General features: G+C 45.8%; 1 protein-coding gene and 1 long non-coding RNA gene across 14 annotated transcripts in view; one reads left to right on the forward strand and one right to left on the reverse strand.

Moving 5' to 3' along the window:
• Positions 1–20,804, forward strand: part of TULP4 (TUB like protein 4) — a 243,338-nt gene that overhangs the window by 199,605 nt on the left and 22,929 nt on the right. For 11 of the 12 annotated variants that reach the window (XR_006202924.1, XM_042940183.1, XM_042940178.1 and 8 more), the window contains 5 exons: positions 987–1,167; positions 3,811–3,945; positions 10,637–10,803; positions 18,295–18,519; positions 19,504–19,738. Coding sequence is in view for 11 of the 12 variants with exons in the window: in XM_042940183.1 (XP_042796117.1) it covers positions 987–1,167; positions 3,811–3,945; positions 10,637–10,803; positions 18,295–18,519; positions 19,504–19,738 (943 nt within the window). In the remaining variant the exon portion in view is untranslated. Of the gene's footprint in view, positions 1–986; positions 1,168–3,810; positions 3,946–10,188; positions 10,355–10,636; positions 10,804–18,294; positions 18,520–19,503; positions 19,739–20,804 lie in introns of those variants that run through there. The other variant, XM_042940190.1, reaches the window with a different exon arrangement.
• LOC122220541 lies at positions 6,665–10,034 on the reverse strand. Of its 2 annotated transcripts, XR_006202926.1 has the most exons (3): positions 9,562–9,576; positions 8,525–9,410; positions 6,665–7,497 (listed from the first exon to the last, which is right to left on the reverse strand). It is a non-coding gene; the product is annotated as an uncharacterized LOC122220541 (long non-coding RNA). The 2 variants fall into 2 exon arrangements; XR_006202925.1 differs by having other exon boundaries at positions 8,525–10,034.

A 20,804-nucleotide genomic window follows, 5' to 3' on the forward strand; every position in this document is an offset into this window, starting at 1 on the left:
TGCCAACAGATGCAGAAACTACTACCACACAAAACAGAAGAGAACATGGTGTACTCCCCCTGGAGGTCCTGCTTCCCGTGGGGTCGGTCATCCAGCTAGAAGACACAGCTCATGTCAGGGGGCTTCCAGCAGCTGTGAGATGGTGCCTCTGTTCCTCCGATGAAGGGGGGCTAACCTCTCCTCTGCCCTGCCTGTGCTTCAGCTCTGCCCATGCACTTGCCTGCACCCCCAGCACATTCCTGTGCCCCAGACCAGGTGAAGTGAGAGTGTCAGGCCCATCTGAGCTCTCTATCAACAGTGCTGGTACTTAACTCCCAGGATTATTTTGACAGTACATGAGGTAAAGCTCTTAATATAGTGCTTAGCACAAAGTAAGCACTCAGTGAATGTGTTAATACTGTTAACACATTATAACATTAATTATTAATACAAAAGACTATTCCTCTTAGTCAAATAAAACATTAGACAAACTATTTCAGGAGCATCTTTTCCAAATGTGGTTAGATAACCTGCTTATATAACCAAATATATTTTCTCTTTGGTCAAACATACACCTGAAGTTTTTCTTCTCAATTTGAGAAATTCTTACCAAACCTCCACTGCTGCTTTTTTTCATTCAAGAAAAATAAATATTACCCTCTTCCTAACCCTCCTTCTCCAACCAAAAGAATAAAACATGCAAAAAACAAAAACAGTGAGCAAAAAGACAGTGATTTTGCTGGTATTTGTAAATATCCATACTCCATAACAAATGTGTTTATTTTGCCATTAGTCATTTCAGTATTGGAGGACTAAAATGCTTGCAAGTTAATAGCCAGCTAAGTTTCTGGTACTTAATGCTTTGTGTATCGCCTCAGCTACTTAACTGCTCTGTTTTTTGAGTCCTAAATATATTTTGTACATCTTCACAAGTTCAGGTGATGAGTTTTGCCAGAAACCGCAGTCCTTTCTCCTGGTCCGTCAAGGGTTCCCGTCCTTGGTTGCAGGTGCTGTTTGGCACGGCCGACGGGCAGGTGATCGTCATGGACTGCCACGGCAGGATGCTGGCCCACGTGCTCCTGCACGAGTCCGACGGCATCCTCAGCATGTCCTGGAACTGCCCCGCCTTCCTGGTGGAGGACAGCAGCGAGAGCGACACGGACTCAGACGACTACTCCCCACCCCAAGGTAGGAAGCCGGAGGAGGAGGGTGAAGTCCACCACAGGTGCAGCGCGCTGACCCACTGGGAAGAGCTCCGGTGAAGCACAAGGCAGGGCAGCCTGACGTCTGGTCTTGATTCGGCTGTCTTCCCTCTGCCATCCCTTTTCTCAGAATCACCGTGCAGGTGGATGAAGCTCCGTTGGCTTAGGTTTTGCTAGACATGAAATGACCCTTTTCATGTCCCTAGGGAGTTGTGGGGCTTAGCTGCTTAGCAAGAATAAAGAGAGCTGGAGATGAGAAATGCTGTGCTATTACTATAACTTAATCTGTGGTGTTCCAAATCCCTAATGTCATTAAAACCTGTAGCTTTAGTTGTGTGAGAAAAGGATTAGTTTTGCCTGTAATGCAGGCCAGTAATGGGGCTGCTGTCCATGCCCCTCTTCTGTCTTTTGGGGGGAAACTTCCTTTTCTCAGTTCAGAAGAACCTGTCTTCCCCTGTAAGTTTCACAGCAATGTCAGTTTAGATTAATTGGCATCTAGTTTTTTAATATTTGGACCTAAGGAAAGGTTTCAGACTCTTGGTGGGGATGATTTCAGACTCCAGCCTCCTTCACTTTTGCAGTGCATTTTATCTCCCACACATGTGACAGACACACCTCCCACATACACACACAAAAAGCCAGAAACCTTTGATGTTGATGCTGGCCATCACCAACAGCAGCATTCGTCATTGGCCTCCTCAGGACCGTGGCACTTCCCTAGTACCCCATTCCTCTTTTTTTTTTTTTTTTTTTTTTTTAAGGAAAAATACATTGTGAAATAGTAGGAGATCAGACTTGGTCATACTGCTGCAGGACTTCTGTCCTCGCACTGCTCCCCTCTCCGGTGACTGTGGGCACATTCATCCTGTGAGCTGCTGGTCCGGGGAATAGATCTTTAACTGTGTCCCCCATCGGCATCTTCCCCCATTGGTACTTGGAATGCTCTCATTTTGTCCCAGACATGATATAAGACATGATGCTTCCCAGAGACATTCACACATTCATTCAGTCGTTTGTTTAAGGAGACAACTATTTTCACATGAAGGAAACTTTAACAATTTTTTTTAACGTTTATTTATTGTTGAGAGACAGAACATGAGCATGGGAGGGGCAGAGAGAGGGGAAGACACAGAATCTGAAGCAGGCTCCAGGCTCTGAGCTGCCAGCAGAGAGCCTGACATGGGACTCGAACTCACAAGCATGAGATCATGACCTGAGCCGAAGTTGGTTGCTTAACCGACTGAGCCACCCAGGCGCCCCACATGAAAGAAACTTTAGATCTGTTGGGGGTAGGGTTTCAGGGTGCATGGGGTTGGGGGAAGGAGAATGTGCTTCTATCTGAGACATAAACATACCCTTTCCTAGTAGGGCCCCAACCTGAGTGAAGTGTTGACTATTTCTCCAGCCTCATAGTAATAAAGTCCGTGTTATACAAGGTTGGATACTTGTCAGCACACTTTTAAAACAGAACTTTACTAGATTGACTGCAGATTCACTTAGCCCCATGTATTATGGGGAAAAAACAAGATCTAGAGAGCAAGTTATAAAGCAGGTTCAGAATGAGTCCAAGGATAGAATTTAGACCCCGGCTGCTGCTTTAATACATTTCCCTTCTCAGAGCCATGGGGCAATTTGGAGGATGACTGGGATTTGCCTTTCACATAGAGCTGGGTTTTTCTTGGTGGCCTAGGGGATTTGAGCACAGAGGTAGGTACGTACAGCATCTGAAAATGAAGCAGAGGAAAGTAATACCTGAGGATCCTCCACAGGCAGGGCTGAGGTGGGGCGAGTGTGCGGATGTCAGGCCAGCCCACTCCGGATGGCTCCCAGGGATGAACTCGGCATGGGTATGAGGCCTGCAGGGGGCCTTCTGAAAGAGCCCTCATTTATCTTGGCCTGTGGGAGGGACTGACTTTTACTTTTGAAGCAGCATGTGGAAGAATCCAGAACATGACCCATCACAGTTCTTCCTTAGCATCCATGAGTACTCCTTGAACTTACAGAGCGGAATTTTCTTTATACTGGCTGTGCACTGCAGATGTAGCAGAATTGTTTAGGAGCCACAGCCAACCTTGGCTTTCTCTCCAGGTTTGGAGTCTCTTATGGTAAAAACTTACTCGTTGTGGCTGCTGTGGCTCCCTATTTCCTATAATGTCCAATGAAAGGGCATTAGTGTTGAAAAGCAACTTTTCTCTGTACATTGGACCAAGATTAAGAAATTATTTTCATCCTTCTTTCCACCATCCTTACATGTTATGTGACGTTAAAATAACAATTTATGTTTACACATCATTAGAAACATGACGCATTAACACATGAGTTAATAATCTTCACATGTGTTCTCATCACCATACCCCAGAGCCCAAGGAGCCCCACCTGGTGCCTCCAGGGCCATCTGTCCCCGTCCTGCTTCTCATTCCAGGGTTCCCCGGTGGTGCTCCTCCTGACGGCCCCACATAGTTCCTGAGTGCTATGTACAGTGTTGCCTTACTCAGTGACATCCCAGTCCAGAGTCTGGTCTGCAGTGTCAGGCAGTTGTTAAAGCCCTTTGCCAGACTGCAGCAGTGTGTCCTAGATTTGGGTCATGTGTGCCTTGCCTCCTTTTTACTCAGCACTTTTGTCCCGGCAGATGGTCCAGCAGCGTATCCCATCCCGGTGCAGAACATCAAGCCGCTGCTCACCGTCAGCTTCACCTCGGGGGACATCAGCTTAATGAACAACTATGACGACTTGTCTCCTACTGTCATCCGCTCAGGGCTGAAAGGTACAGAAGGCTGCACGTGACCCCAAGCCCACACATCAGCCCTGTGTGCGTTTGCCTTCCGGTGGGTGTCCCGCACCCAGTACTTATCCATTCCTGCCCGTCCGTGGGCTTAATGGAGTCTGTTAATGAAGGCCACTTCCTTTTGCTCCTCTGCTTATGTGACAAGTTGACACCTAGGCTTATCTTGAGGAGGGATTCCTGACAGTCTTCGCCTTTCTGTCTTTACCTACTACGACGAGTAACCCTCTCTTGGGTGTACGTGTTTGCCTCTGGCTAACATATGATGTCAGTACAGTATTGGACCTCAGCACCTGCCGTTCCTGGGGCAGCAGACCCAGCACGGCAGTTTCACAGAAGCCCCTGTTACTTTGAGGCGTATTAAGACACCGATGGTTGTGCGGTAAAGTTCCCGCAGCTGCAGGACTGAGGCATTGATGTAAACAGCAACCGCCAAATGCTGACTTCCCTGACAGATGTTATGAAATGTGTTCTCTCACAAGAAAATCGCTGTCCATAGGCATTTGGCATGTTCTGAATTTTGCAATCCAAGAATATTTACTCACATTGTGACCCTGATGAGTTCTTTGGAAAAACAGTTCTGTCTCTTCAGGATTAAATGGTACGGTGTAGAAATCCCTGGATTGCCTTTGGTCTCAAAGTTCAAGGGACCTGCTGTAATCCGAATGGAAGACCAGGGGTAAACCAGAACGTGCAGTTCAAGTTACTACTGTCACTCAGAACTTGCCTCAGACCAGAGAGTTGTGTCATGTGCTTCCTGTCTGAATTACTCAGGGATCGCAGGGATGATAATGGAGACTCAAGTCCGTATAACTTAACTGTTGATTGGAGTGCATCATACCTGTCTGCCTGCCCCTAAGCACTTCTTGATTCCATTTTAAAACTATAGAATATTCTTTTTTTTTAACTCTTTTTTTTAAAGTTTTATTTATTTTTGAGACAGGGAGAGACAGAGCATGAACAGGGGAGGGTCAGAGAGAGGGAGACACAGAATTTGAAACAGGCTCCAGGCTCTGAGCTGTCAGCACAGAGCCCGACGCGGGGCTGGAACTCACGAACCGTGAGATCACGACCTGAGCTGAAGTCGGCCGCTTAACCGACTGAGCCACCCAGGCGCCCCTTAAACTATAGAATATTCTTACAAGTTCTCCTTTTTGTGGGTGTCCCATTTTGTGTTTCAGATCTATAATTGTGAGGAATTATTTAGCCTAAACTCCTGAGGGACATGAACTATGTAGAAGTCCCTCTTTATACCACAAATAGGCTCCTTTAGAAGCTGAGTAAATAGTTCTGTGTGTGTATGATGATGATGATGAACTTACATTCCTTGGTCTTTTCTGCAGGTTCTTTTCTGAGTGTTCTGACCTTTGTGGAGCTAACATGCAGGGGTGGTCATCATAAATTCTCACATATATTTGGTTGTCCAGGCTCTTCTTTTCTTCTTCAGAAATTCTACTTTTAAACCTTCAACTAAGTTTATTAATTTCTCAGAACCTGCCTCTAGTCCTGGAGCCCTGAACTTTGTTCTCTGACACGTGTCTGATCAGGACTGAAATTAACATCTTACCAGTCAGTTCCCTTGTATTTCTCATATGGCAAATTTTTCTGAATCTTTGTCGTCTTGCTTACCTGTGGAAACTTTTTTTAATTCCTTGAATGTGTTGTTTTGTTTTCTGTCTGTGAAACTAGATTGCACTGGAGCAGCACTTCTGACACATCCCCACCAAGCCTGTGGTGGAAGGTTAGGAATGCATATGAGGTGGCTTGTGAAGGTGACCCTGGGTGGCCTTCCCAAGTGTGAAAGTTTTTGACTTGAGTTTCATCTTAAAAATACAGGCAAATTTAGCATTCTTCCCATTGCCTGACTAGAAATCTAAATCTAATCTAAATCTTTCACACTTTCATGGGGGGACATGCTTTTGCACGGAGTCGTCTTAATTGCAGGAAGTTAGGTAAAATTTAAGTGAGCTGATGTCATCCGATCGGCGCTGGATGTAGGCAGTTTCTCTTTCTGTCTTGGTTTCAGAATATTATGAGGACTCAGTCTTACATGTGCTATCAACGGCAGCAGGTTGTTTTGTTTTGTTTTGTTTTTTGTCCACAACTTCATGGGGTAAAATACTAGGAAGAGATCGCCAGAATCTGCCAAGGTGGCGTGTGGCAACTTGCTCCGTCCATGGTCATCTGTCCTGTGGTGGACAGGTCGGTCACTTGTCATATAGGGTGGACTGAAACGGGTTAGTCTTTCTCTGTTACTGTCTCAAAGAAATATCATCAGAGAGCTTCTCCAGTGAACAAACATGACTCATGATATTTTCTGCTTTATCACCAACGTTGTAATTTATGTTGTTGCCAAAGAACACAGAATGGCAGATAGCTCACGGTCCCTGTGATCACCCTCTTCTCCGCCACCTGTTACACTGTGTTTTGATTGCAGATTCATAGGGTGGTGGGTGATTTTGTTTTGCAGATGTTTGCTGAGGAGATTCTGCCTTAAAGAAGAATCTGCTAAGTGTCCCAACTTAGGGGACTTCTCTTTATCACATAGTGAACCATAAATTAGTACACCTTATTTGGGGTTTTTACCTTTTGTAGTTACTGTACTTTTTATTGAGAATGTAGGGGAAGAAAGACTGTTTTCCCCCTACAGATCTTAGGTTTTCTGACTGGGACCCTATAAATTACACTGACCAAAGACAGGTTGACTAGAGAAAAAGAAACAAGTTTATTAACACATGCATTGCATTTAGCTGTGGAAGCTTTCAGAGATGAGTAACTCAAATGGGTGGGTAGAGCTTGGGCTTATATTGCATGTTAACAGCAGAACAGAACGTTTTTGGAAAAGTGACAAGACAAAGGGAAAGGACTTAAAGTTTCTAGGGTAGCAGATTGTGGGAAGGTAAACAGGGAGGACTAATGGAAGATAACGGCCAGTTCCTGAAGTTTGTCATGTAGATTCTTCTGGAGCTGTGTGTGGGCTGATGAGGGTCCAGAGTTGTCTCCAGTGATTAGCTTCTGTCCTTCCTGGTCAGGGGGCAGAGTGGGCAAGTGCCTGCACAAATTTACACCCTGCTTTTGGGCAAATAGGGGAAAAGAGAGAGCTTTTTTGTATCTGCTCTTTCTCAGTTGCCTTCAGCTCAAAATAGTTTTTATATGCCGGTGTGGCGTCTTTTGAGGTAGCATATTCTCTTACCCTTCAAGGAAAAAACAATTCAGCGATGCGCTCAGAAACTCTGACCTAGACACTTCATCCGTTGCCGTAAAGCAAGCTCTCAAAGGCACTGCTCATTTCACCCACATTTGTCTTAAAATCAAAGAATTTAAACTCCTCGGGTTTGTTTCTTTGTTTTACAGCATTTCCTCTTTTTGTCACTTCATTGCACCACACTGGTAAAAGTCAAGAGCGGGTTTTGAAGGAGAGTGGTTCCAGTCAGTGGTGCTGTCTGCCTCTGCGGTCTGTGCTGATAGAGGTTGGGTCCATCCTCACTGAATACACGCCGCTGTTGCTCAGTCCTCCACATGTTCACAGAAGCACTGTTATTAAAGGGAAAAAGTACATGTTATTTTACCATCACACACTTTGCTACTTAATTTGTTTCTCCTTTGTGCACATGCTCCTTTTCTCTCTCGCAACACAAAATCCACGTGTACACACACAAGTACACATGTATCTAATGACTAATAGATGAATCACTAACGTGGGCATCCAAGAGACAAAGGCCCCCGTGAACCTCACTCAGGCTTCCAACCAGCAGCTCAAGTACACGTGGTGTTTGGTAAGAGCGCTATTCTTTCTCCACGAATACTTGGCTGCCTGTATTTGACCCAGCACTAACTTTCCACACAAGGGGCTCTTGTTAATATAAAAGGACCAAATTTTCTCACCGCACACTACAAGTCAAATTTTGACCCTTCCGGCTCTTACCAAGAAAGATCCATAAGATTGTCTAGCTAAAGTAGAATTGTGTGACTCTGCTAATTTTTTTGTGTATAAAATGTTTAAGAGACCAAAAATCCACAGACACTTCAAAATCATCAAGAGCAGGGCGCCTCGCTGGCTCAGCCAGTAGAGCATATGACTCTTGATATCAGGGTCATGGGTTCGAGCCCCATGTTCAGCATAGAGATTACTTTTAAAAAATCAAGGAAAATCAGTGCTTTAGGAGGATGGGCCTCTTTTGTGCCTTGGAACTCCCCACATCCTTAGAGACTCTGCTGAGAGCTTCAGGAAAAGTGAAAAGAGGCTTACTGAATAAAGCATTTAGTTCGTTCCTTCTGGCTTATATTTTGACACAGATTTTTAGAGGCTTAGAAACTGTGAAATTATTACTAAAAGATCAGGCAAAGGCATTGGGGATTATTTTCTATTCTAATATAAACTTATAAAAACTTCCTGGGACAGGATAGTTTCTGTCCTGACCACATCTAGGCTTCTGTTTCCTTCTTTATGGAAGTGAAATCTAGAAAATGAATAAATATGTGATTTTTCTTTGATTTTGTAGTAATTTATGAGGATTTTAGAGTCCCACCCTGGGGATTCAGCCCCTGTGGAGGTACTCACACAGCCCTGGTTGCCACTGAACAGTCCGTGGTTTTTCTTTCTTACTCCCACTCCTGAATTCCTTGTGACGGGGTTTTCTGGGGTAAGCTGGCTCCCCTGGTGAACGCCTGCCCATCATGTGCATCAGGACTGGCTCAGGCCCTTGATGCTGCTGGTTGTGTCATCGTCGGAACAAGAAGTGGTGTTACTCCTACAGAACTTGTTCTCTTTTAAACAATGACTTGGCTGTGGAGACCATGGCTGTCTCAGTATGACTTGGTGACTGCGGGGACGAGCTCCCTGGGCGTCTGCTTGTGGCTGCGCGGACTCCTGCTCCCCGGGCCCAGGCGCCTGTGTGGGGAGCAGAGCCTCTGGTCGCCGAGCAGTGTCTGAGCGGACTGTGTGTCTGCGCCAGCCCCTACGGGGACAGCAGCCCAGCAGCAGCCCACTTTTCTGAGGGGCAAGTTCAAAGAATCTTACTAAAACAATAACAAGAAGAACGGTGCGGGTTCGTCACTCACCACCTGACCGAAGCGGGTTAGCGGCAGAACCGCAGGAATTGGGTGCTGTCCTCTTCGTTTATGCAGTTGCAGGGACGCTGTCATCCTAAACAACCGCAGACTCTGCTTGTGTCACCTTTACCTGTCAGCATTAGTGGCTCTTCCTCTTGACTTCCTTGTGTTGCCAAAACTGTCATCCAGAGAAGGTCATTTCAGTTTCATTGTCATGGCCGGCTTCTCACCAGAGCACCTGAGCCCTTTGGATACCCGAGCACAGTGAAATACGTGCACAAATCCTCAAGCCTTCCCCCCTCTCATCTTTTTTGAGATCTTACTCACCAGGATATTTGGATGATGCTTTTAACTTATTTTTCATTTCCTGGTTTGTACTTGTCCTTATTCATATCCTTTTATAAGAAAAAGTGGGGGGGGGGGGGGGGAAGCTCCTTTTATTGATGCTTTCACTGACTCAGATTGTAGAGATTTTTCGTTCTGTGTTTGTAGCTGGGTTCACTCAGCCTCTGCTACGTCTGTCTCTAGTTCCTGTCGGTGGCTCACCTGATGGGCTGGCTGTCGCTTCCCTGGGTCCAGAGAGCCATCTTGTCCTGGGACCACAGTCTGGTCTTCAAAGGAAGTCACAGAGCACCGGTGACCTCAGAATGTGCTGTTGCTAACATCAGAGTCAGCACCGCGTGTGAATAAGAGCAAGGTGCTGTGATGGTTTGTGACCTGATGGAGCCCAGGCCTTGCTGGCATCTGGTCCCGGCTCTGAGACGTGTCCTGTCATGACAGGGCGCCGTCAGCTCCATCCAGCCTCTCTCAGGCCTCTGAGTTCTGGATAGCAGTGCTCTCCGTATGAGCCAGATAGGGTTCTGGGGCCTTGATGGAGAAGAACTGTGTTCTAAATCTTATTAGTACTATTAGCTTGTTTTACCAGCCAGAATAAGTAAATTGCCACGTTGGGATTTGACAAACCCTTTCGTAGCCATTTTTATAGGTACCGAGTGGCTTGGTAGGTGGGCATCACATCTCCAGGGTGAAAATTTCTGACAATTTCTGACAACACTCCATCCAACAGAAGTATTTATCTTCTTTTCTAAGCCCTCATAACATCCCAATGTGGAATAAAAGTCAAGGCCTTCATATGCAGATAAGTCCTTTATCTGAACTTTATCTGCCCAGTGGTGCACAGAAATCAAATGAATATAAACTTAGAATTTGCTCGTGACTTACTTTTTGCATTTGTAAATTCTTAGAGTCATCGCTGAGGGCAGGGACACAAGCAGCAGATGGAGAGTCATGGGATTAATGATTTTACCTGCTCCCTCAGATTTCTGCGCATCCCTCGACGGTAATGCCGGTGTTGAAGTTAGGTATTTAACATGCCGGCTTCATCACGTGGTTTGGCCTGATACAGCTTTGTGTCAGGGAGCTGTGCTCCCCATCCATGTGATAGACACCTGTTTAAATAGAGTCTGTACTGTCTTCAGAGAAATGGGTAGCTATTGTCTTCGTGAGAGAAAGGGTAAGAGCTGCCATTGTATTTGCTCAGCAGCTCTGTTTTCTAAACTACTTCAGTGAAGGTTCAGGGAGGGTCACATCCTCATGCTGACTGTCTTCTTTGTGATTTCAGAGGTGGTGGCCCAGTGGTGCACGCAGGGAGACCTCCTGGCCGTCTCTGGCATGGAACGGCAGACCCAGCTCAGTGACCTCCCCAATGGCCCTCTTCTGAAGAGTGCCATGGTCAAGTTCTACAATGTCCGCGGGGAGCACATCTTCACCCTGGACACGCTTGTGCAAGTAAGGATGTGTGTCAGACCTTCATTGTAACGCCACTGTGTTAGTATGCTCTCCGGGCTCCATTAAACACCGTGAGGTGGCTGTAGTTCCTATAATTATCTTCGACAGATTTTAATCTTTCGTTGACCTTAATTAAATTATGGAGTGTAAGCCAGAAGAAATAAGGGAGAAACATGTTTTTGCCTTTAACCAAAATACTTTGTTACATCCCCCACTGAAAAGAGTGGACAGTGAGTAAGCAGAGGGAGCTGGTGTTTATCGTCAGGCAGAAATTAGCACTTACAGAAGTATGTGCTGAATCTTCATTTATTCACTCTGATGTTAGGTTTTCTATGCCAGTAATGTACTTCTACATCTTAGCTAAATGACTGTTAAACAGTAAGTAAGAAAGCTTAAAAATCTTTGGGAAAGAAAGGTAGCCCTTTTCTATTTGTTTTTATTTCCCAGAGATCTGTAGACCACTTCATTTCTGATTTGGATCAGCTCTCGTGGAGGACGAAATTCTTAGTGGGGTGTAGTGGAGACAGGTCTGAGAGTGAGTTGATGATTGACTGGGGCAATAATAAACTAGAGACTTCTTTTCTAACCTGACCCAGCTCAAAGAGGCAGGTATACCAGATTCGGGGAAATTTGCAATTAGATGCAGACATTGATTATTTAAATATAGCTCTCTTTTTTTGGTTGTGGAAAAACACACATAATAGAATTTGCAGTCTTAATCATTTTTAAGTGTATAGTTCAGTATTGTTAATTGTATTACGTTATTGCGCAACCAATCTCCGAACGTTTTCATCTTAACAAAACTGAAACTGCAGGTGCATTGTCTGGAACATAGTAGGTGCTCAGTAAATATTTGCTTGGTGGATTGATGGATGGACAGTTGTCAACATATGCTCTTTTTAGTGCTTTCTGCTGATAGTTTGAACCAGGAGGCTATGTGCCTTCTCACTCAGATGTCGTGCTGACTTTCTATCCCTACCCTGACAGGTAGGAGAGGATGGGCATTTCCAGCTCTTTCTGAGTTAATAAGGCTTTTACAGTTATTAAAAAACTTATTTGTGAATTGAAGTAATGAAACACACTCCCAGTATATTCAGTGTTGTCCACTCTTCAAACTGACTCAGGGCACCCCTCCTGCTGGTATTCTGTTCCTTCCACAAGGATTGCCCTCCCTGCCATCTCAGCTGGGGGAAATCATCCTTAACGCCAGCACGGTCACATCCTTATGTAAATCTGCCCAACAGCTGCAACCCCTCTTCTCCATGAAGCATCCCCCTGGGATGTTTGATACTTCTGAAATTTATTACACTTTTCTGTGTACTTGTCTTACCTTCTTGAAGTCAAAGACCACACTTTCTTCATTTCTTTGAAATGCCTGGAATATGGTAGACGCTCAACGGCCTCATCCAGTGTAGAAGTTCTCACCAACTGTAACATACAACTGTGAAACTAACATAGGTCTTGAATTTTAAGTGTTTGGGGCTCAGAGATAGGAAGGGAACTTAGCTGATCATCCTTTGGGGAAAAATATCCATATAGTGTCTCAGAATTTTAATAAATTATTCTTTTTTTCATTTGAGGATCTGTGTAAACCATTGAAAAAAAATTGCCTCAATAATACAAAGTAAAGTAATGGTGTTACTAAAAATCAAGTACAACAGGGTGCCTGGGTGGCTCAGTCGGTTGAATAACCAACTCTTGATTGTGGCTCAGGTCATGATCCCAGGGTCAGTGGATTAAGCCCTACATCAGGCTCTGCAGCTGAGTGCAGAGCCTGCTCAGGATTCTCTCTCTCCCTCCCTCCCTCCCTCCCTCCCTCCCTCCCTCCCTCCCTCTTGCCCTCTCCTCCCCCCCCCCACTCCCCCACTCATGCGCTCTCTTTCTCTCTAAAAACAAAATAAATAAAATTTAAAAAATCAAGTACAACATTAATTATAGAGAGCACCAACTTTCTTCTGTAATGATTCTAAAATTACATGTTATCTGTGCTGTTTCAAGTTGTCCAAGGGCAGGGACATTTTTATAGCAGGAAGGAAGTTGGGAAATTTATTGGGCTGTTTATAGAAAGAACTAAATGCAATTTAGATTGGATAATTTATTTCCAAGTTAATTAGATTGTAGGTTATTGCGTACAAAGCCGTTGCTGGGCACAAACTTGCGGCAGCCTCAGCTTTAAAATGGATTCTCCTGATTTACTCATAACAGCAATGCCCATGGCTGAAGCTCTTCAAAGGAAATACACTGCAATTCATTTTCCTTTCTTTTCCTTTCCTTTCTACCTGTTGTAGTTGAAAATCCTGTAATTTACCTCATTAGCTATTTCTGGGACCATCTATATGTAGTTGCATATCTGTTCATCTACAGCAGATGTTTAGAGTTCGCATTACTGACTGAAGTTTGCAGGCTTCAGTAATTTGGGTCTGGGTTGTTGGTTGGTTGGTTGGTTTTGTTGTGGCTTTATGAATGTTTGTTTGCATTAAAGGCATGTTGGAGGAGTCGGCTTATATTCTGTAAGGTTCCTTTGTTGATATAATTAGGGTAAAATGTTAAGAGAGAAGGGAGAGGAAGAGATGGATGTGGAAACTGAAAAGTGAAATGAGAGATTGCAGGTATGGTCATAGACTCTGTACTCAAGAAGGAAAGTCTGTTAGCAAAGGTATATATTGACCCTTTTTGTTGAGGACTAACTGTACCTATTTTTTTTAAAAAAATTTTGTTTAACGTTTATTCATTTTTGAGAAACAGAGAGAGACAGAGCATGAGTGGGGAAGGGGCAGAGAGAGGGAGACACAGAATCTGAAACAGGCTCCAGGCTCTGAGCTGTCAGCGCAGAGCCCGGATGCGGGGCTTGAACTCACGGACTGTGAGATCATGACCTGAGCCAAAGTCGGACGCTCAACCGACTGAGCCACCCAGGTGCCCCTGTACCTATCCTTACGAAGCTGCCACAGGAGTGCTTTTTCCATGGTTTGCTAGAAATGGATAAGAAGAAAGTCCTTCCTGGGATTGTCAGCTTTGAAAATGTAAGAATGGTGCATTTTCTAAAACTGCAGTTTGGGTGCCTGAATGCTGAGCTGGCTTTTACTACTTACTGCCCCTTAGTCAGCGGCCAAATCATTACAGCTTAATATTCAAAACTGTCCGTGGCTCCACCAACACAGTTTGATGGTGACCAGTCACCCAACTTGGTCTGTTTAACAGTGAACTGTTCTAGAAGGCTTTCTTTCTTTGTACACACTTGTACAAACATTAGACATTCCCTTCGTACACACCTTTACCGACATTATACACATCCCCTTCCAGTGTTAGACATTGGAACGCATTTCCTCTAAGACAGAAAACATTCTACTTCCTAGGGGAGCTGTGGAAAGGAGGGGCAGAGCTGCTCTGGCTGTAGGAGGCTGGGAGGGCCCTCTGGCACCCACAGGGTCAGACAGCTCCATGGGCTGGTCCCTGGTCCTCAGCTGGGAGCCCTCATCAGCCAGAAACAGCGGGTTCGGACAGCCTCACTGTCCCTCTCTTGGGACAGCTGGATTTAACCCTTTTGTTGTCTTTCTTGAGCAGCTTATCTTTAATATGAAAAGAACAGCCTGTTTTTCATTCCCCTTAGATTTTTAGAGGACTCCATGCAACTCACTGCAGTATACAAAAATAGTAATATGGTGAGGAAGCTTTCAATTTTTTAGAATAAATAGACTGCCCGTCTCAGTCAGGCCTCTGCTAAAACTACCTCCTTGGAGCAGCCTTCTCTGCCCCCCTTTGTCTGAAACGACCGCCTTGCTCTTTCTCAAGGCCCCTATCCTGACATGATCGGCATGGTCAGGTACTCTCCATCAGAGAGACTGAGATGTGCATCTCTCTTCCTGTCCTACCTCACAGTGTCAGCTCCACGAGGGCAGGGATTTTATTTTATTCTGTGTTGGTCCCCAACACTTGGAATGTGTGTGGCCCACTGCGGACATTTGACAGACAGCTAACTGGATGACTGACTGGCAGCACAGTAGATGAACAGATGCCCAGATGAGTGTGCGGTGTGCTTCGTGGGCAGCAGGAGGTGAGGCTCGCGAGTGTGTGGCGTGTCTTCATGTGCCAGAAGGGGCTGAGACTGACCATTCACTAATAAAGTCCCTGTGCTATAGCCAAGGACGGAAGAGGAGCAGACTCACTTGCCTCCCTCACGTGGATCGGCATCAGACAGCGAGACAGGCAGGTCCTCAAGTGGTCAACTTGACTGTGCGCTAACCACTCACCAGACCTCCATACAAATAGCATCTCTCTCCAGCTAATACCTGTCCTTGTTTCATCAAACTCACCGGAGCCCTAGATTTCTACTACACTGATGCTCCCCGAAATGTAGCTCACGTTCTTGTCCTTTTGCTTTGGATTTAGACACGCAAAGTATGTGAACTTGCCCACACAAATTAAGATTTGAATGTTACCAACTTCACAATTCTGGCCATCAGTTCTAAAAATAGTCATTTTGTGTGATTTGAGAGAGATTAAGTCTGCAGATTTACAGCTGAGTTTTTCCCTAGCAGACAGCAACTGTTCAAAAGCATTAATCTGTGGGAGTTGTCTTAGTGTGCACCCGTATCTGTTCCCGGGTCTATTGGGATTAAACATTTGGTATGTTTCTCTTCTGCTGCAGCCAATCCTGGTAGGTGGGCAGTTCTTAGGGAAGATGGCGCTCTGTGGGCAGGCAGTGGATTCGTGCTCTGCTGGCACCCCTGATCCTCGGGGACGGAGGGCAGAAGTCCCTGATTGGGGGGCAGCTGAATCAAGACACCCCCACCCCACATCTGTGGCATGTGCGCCTTGAGTCTTATTGTTTCCAAAGCAGCAGAACATTTGTAGGGAGGGTTTTGTAGGCTGAAGTACCCATAAACAGCACAGGAAAATCAGCACCAGAAGGAAATGAGACATTAAAAAAATAAGATGACATATTTAAAAAAGTATAAAGTATTCAAAAGGGTATAAAAGGATTTTGTGTGTGGTTTCCTATTTATTTGTTTATTTTCACCTCTATTGAGATATAGGTGACATGAATGTTGTGTAAGTTAGAGTACACAAGTGTGGATTTGATACACTTGTATATTATAACAGAATTGCCATCGTAAGGTTCACTGGCACCTTCATCACGGCACACAATTACCATTTCTTTTTTGTGGGAAGAACGTTTTAAGATATAGTCTCTTAGCAGCTTTCAATACACAGTATAGTCTTTCTCCTGGTGTATAGGACTTAAGGGTATCCTGAGGTCATGTCCCTACTGCCAAGCCTCCCCCATTCAGTAGGAATTACAATAATCAGTTCCCCACATCAGGGAGATCTCAAAACCTTGAGACAAGAGGATCAGCTCTATCTGTAAATGCTTCTTTATTTTTCTAATATAGCCTTAAAATTTAGTATGGAAAGGTACCAGTATTTATTTTGCTGCTTTACATCTTACAGGGAGTATATGCTATAAAAATAAGTTACAGGCAAATTCTCTTTATTTCTGTTTCTTATTTTATTAAGTTTGTTAGTGGGACATTATACATTCTTTAGGTGGTTATATCCGTACGCTAACAGAGAGGAGGCAGCATCTTGTGGTAGGTGAGCATAAGCTGTGGAGTTGAGAGGAAATGGGTGAGAATTGTAGCTCACAGTGTATTAGCTGCAACTAAGTAGCCTCTCTGAGCTTCAGTTTCCTCACCTGTTAAATAGGAATAACGATACCTACATGGTAGAATTGAAAGGATTAAATGAGATGTTATATGTACTTATTGAGATGTAAGAGAGATAATTTTTTTAATGTTTATTTTGAGAGAGAGGGAGACACAGAAGGTGAAGCAGGCTCCAGGCTCTAAGCTATCAGCACAGAGCCCGATGCGGGGCTCAAACCCACACACCGTGAGATCATGACCTGAGCTGAAGTCAGACGCTTAACCAACTGAGCCACCCAAGGCTGCCCAGAGAGAGAATTTTTATCCACGTTGAAAGTCTGTATAAGTGGCTCAAGTTCATTTGTACAAAGGGATAAACGATACATACTTACCATAATGGTAATTTTATGTAAGATCCTCCCAAAACATGTAATCAACTGTTACCATGAAAAGCAGAAACCAGAAGGACAGAGGGGACAGGGATTAATGATAGCAAAGGAATTTTTGTGTAATTTTTATGCCTTCTCTGCTTTGTCTTTAGTACTGATTATGGCTTACTCTAAGTTAACAGGCCCCTGTATGGAGTCGGCCCCGGGTGTGGGATCCTCTTGTAAGGAGGCGTATTTTAGAAGTACTCTGGAGGCCCGCACACTTGAGTTCTAGGTTCCCACCCACGGCTGCCTGGGCTTACAGAGATGGAAATAAAAGATGGAGTATCTTCAGCCTTGCATTTTGTTTTGAAGTTGAAACCCGGATTAGCTGACCCTGGAGGCTATTTTAAGCAGGTGTCTTAATCTGTTCCTTTTATCTTGATATTTGTCACTGAAGCATGAAAATTCTGTTCCTGTCATTCCTATAATAGATCTGATATCCCCACTTCTGATCTTTGAAACCCCTCAAGACCTCGTTAAGTTCAGCCCCATCCAGCTGGACAGGAATGAACAGATTCTCCTGTGGCTTTGCTATCACAGCCCTCTGCCACTTCCCTTCTTCCTTGGTTGATCCTGGCTGGCACCCCCGAGCCTTGGATTTTTTTTTTTTTTTCAATATAACTAGTCACTGACTTGCATCTTTGGATTTCATCCTGCCTGTTCAAAGCAGTGGTGTCCACAACGCCCTGGAGTGGCCACCGCAGAAACTGGGTCCTCTTTCCACATAGCTTTTAGCTTTCCTTAGCTCCAGGGCTGCTGAGGGTGACAGTGATTCAGTGCCTGTGGGTTATAACCTGTGATCGGTTCCAGAAGCACCTTCGGCATCTTGCCTCTCTTTCTGTCCTCACAGCTCCCGTTTTACTCGTGACAACACGAGAGGCTTCCTGGGATTGTATGATGGTCCCCAGGCCACACGGTACATGACCCCAGGCCCAGTGTTGATTTGATGCTAAAATGCTCCTTGTTGGGACAAAAGGGGGACAAAAATGCTATCTGCTCTACCTCCTTGCCACTACTGCCTCAAGCCACAGGAACTACCACCAATTTCTTAGGGATCCAGATAACGAGAGTTTCAGTAAGGAAGGTGTCTTACTGTTCCCCAGACTAATTGCATCTTCTGGCAGAGACATTAGAGCTAAGTTAGGTTTTACGATACCAAATTAAATGAGATAATACATGTGAAAGAACTTCACAGAACTATTCCAGTCAGTGCCTTGTGTTCTGGCCTGGGGATCTGACTACTTTCCAATGAAAATACTGAATTTGTGTAATGTAGTATTTCGTTATCTATTGTGCTTTTTAAAACCAATATTCTCAAAAACTATTCAGTCACTTTATTTTACTTGAGACACGCTTGCATCGTCTTCTTACCACAAGAGCAGAAGCCTAAGTATAGCCTCCCTCACTTCCTGCAGCGCCCCATTGTCTCCATCTGCTGGGGACATCGGGACTCGCGGCTGCTGATGGCTTCAGGACCAGCCCTGTACGTGGTGCGCGTGGAGCACCGCGTGTCCAGCCTGCAGCTGCTGTGCCAGCAGGCCATCGCCAGCGCCCTGCGAGAAGACAAGGACGTCAGCAAGCTGACCCTGCCCCCCCGCCTTTGCTCCTACCTCTCTACCGCCTTCATCCCCACCATCAAGGTAAAGCCCGTCCACCCCCCCTCTCTTCCTCCCCCATGCTGGCTGCCTGCCTGCTCCCGGAGGGCAGGTGAGATTCCCAGAGCAGGAGCGCAAAAGCCATGTCTGCTCCTCGGCGAGCGTATCCAGGTGACGGATTCTTGCAAGTGCAGTGTGTCCCTGGCACGAGAAGCGTCCACCAGAGACTTGCCTTGTGTAAGGGGCGTAAGCTTCTTGTGGCAGAGGCGGTATTGGGAGCTTGACTGCCGTGCCATCCTGATCATCTGTCTGCTTGGTTCAGTCCTCACTTCCTGGCAGGTGCTTCAGAAAAGCAAGAATCGCGTTCCTAGAAGTTTGAGTAGTTTGCTCCGTCACTAGTTACGGGAATGGTCAGAGTGAACCCTGTCCTGAGGATTGAATTACCGCGCTGAGGAGGGGCGACCTCCATCCAGCACTCGCTGTCACTTGTCCTTTATATTGATTGCAACTCGAGAATTAGTCCGTGTATTGGTGGTGTGTGGACTGTATCTGCCAGTTGCTAGTCAAGTGTGGCTTTCCTCCTAACCTCAGGCCTCGGCACCTTACATTCTTTCCCGTGTTCTCTTTTTTGTATCCTAGCTCTGCTTCTAAGTATCAGATTGACTTGTTCGAGGTTACTTTTTTCTTAAAATATCAGTTTTAGAATCTGTTGGGATGTTTTTTCAAGTTGCTTAATGATCTTGGTTGTGAACCAGTGATTCTCAACACTAGCTGCACATTAAAATCACATGGGGAGTTTTTAGAAAATGCACATGCCCAGGCCCACCCCCCAGAGAATCCAGTTTCATTGCTTGAGGTGGGATCCCAGCTTAGGTATTTTTTAAAGCTCCCAGGAGATTCTTACGTGCACCCACAGTTGAGAATGGCTGCTCTCCATCACACGGTTAACACTCCCTGAGCTATCAGCCAGTGCTCTGTTGGAGTAATCAGTGCTGTCTGTACTCTTTTCTTTCCATGTCCTGCCTCCAGCCCCCAATTCCAGACCCCAACAACATGCGAGACTTTGTCAGCTACCCCTCGGCTGGCAACGAGCGTCTGCACTGCACCATGAAGCGCACAGAGGACGACCCGGAGGTGGGCGGCCCGTGCTACACCCTCTACCTGGAGTACCTGGGCGGGCTTGTGCCCATCCTCAAGGGGCGACGCATCAGCAAGCTGCGGCCAGAGTTTGTCATCATGGACCCCCGGACAGATAGCAAATCAGGTGGGCCTCCACACCCTGTTTTCGGGTGTGGTTGAGGACTCGTGTTCCTGACAGCCCGTGCAAAGTTAATGCTTACTTAAGAAATGTGGGCCTGTGTTTTGGCTAGCGTGGAACATCCTTGAAGCTGCTCCGTTTCCAAAATTGTATTGAAGCTAATGATTCTTCAAATGTACTTTCCGGTGGGTTTTTAACAGCACCCGTAAGACTTCGCTTGCTCGGGGCCGTGGATCGAGGGAACGTAACTCGCAGTCTGGGGGAGGCTGGCACAGGCTTTTTGGGAATAATAGGTTCCTCTTTTAGTTATTATCAGGCATTATCGAGGGCCTTAATGTACTGCTGAGACAAGCTGAAAATCATCGTGAGGTACATCTCTGTCTCCCAGAGCGAATGATGGAATTAAAATCTTCAAACCTTCAGCCTACTCCTCAGCCTCCTACTAGAATCTTCCTTCTGCTCCTTACTAATCCACCATTAACCGCTTTTTAGCTGGTTACCAAGGAAAATTCCTTGCTCATCCATAAAGATTTTGGCATGATGAATCACTCTGCCTTTCTGAAAACTCTCCCCTATACTGATCTTCATTACTCAGTTGGTGTACTCGAGGTGCTCGCTGCATGCTTCCTCTGGGGTCCTACACTGTGAGCCTCCAGAGCCAAGGAACTTTGCTGTTTCTCTTTGCACTATGGACACTTGCCCAGTGTCCTAAGCTAGTGACTGTGAGGCCCACACGCCCCGCCGGCAGTAACGCCGGCTCAGATGTTCCACTGCCCCCTGTGAAATCCTGCTTGTCACCTGCAGCAGCGGGAGAAACACTGCCTTCCCTGCCAGTCACTTGTCAGTTGGGCTGCCGGTGCCTTGTCTCTCCCACCTCCCCCGCGGAGTCCCGAGGGCCTGGACGGAGGGAACTCAGTGCCTGACCTTGAGAGGACAAGTCGAAAGGGATTTGTTTGATGGGTGCGCACTCATCCTCTCCACTTCCCCAGCCCCGCTCCCTCTCCCACCCATCAGACTGGCCTCTGCCCCTCGTGTCCCTGAAGCCCTGGGATGCGCTGGTGTCACGGCGCAG

Source organism: Panthera leo, chromosome B2, assembly GCF_018350215.1.
Source record: "Panthera leo isolate Ple1 chromosome B2, P.leo_Ple1_pat1.1, whole genome shotgun sequence".
NCBI lineage: Eukaryota > Metazoa > Chordata > Mammalia > Carnivora > Felidae > Panthera > Panthera leo.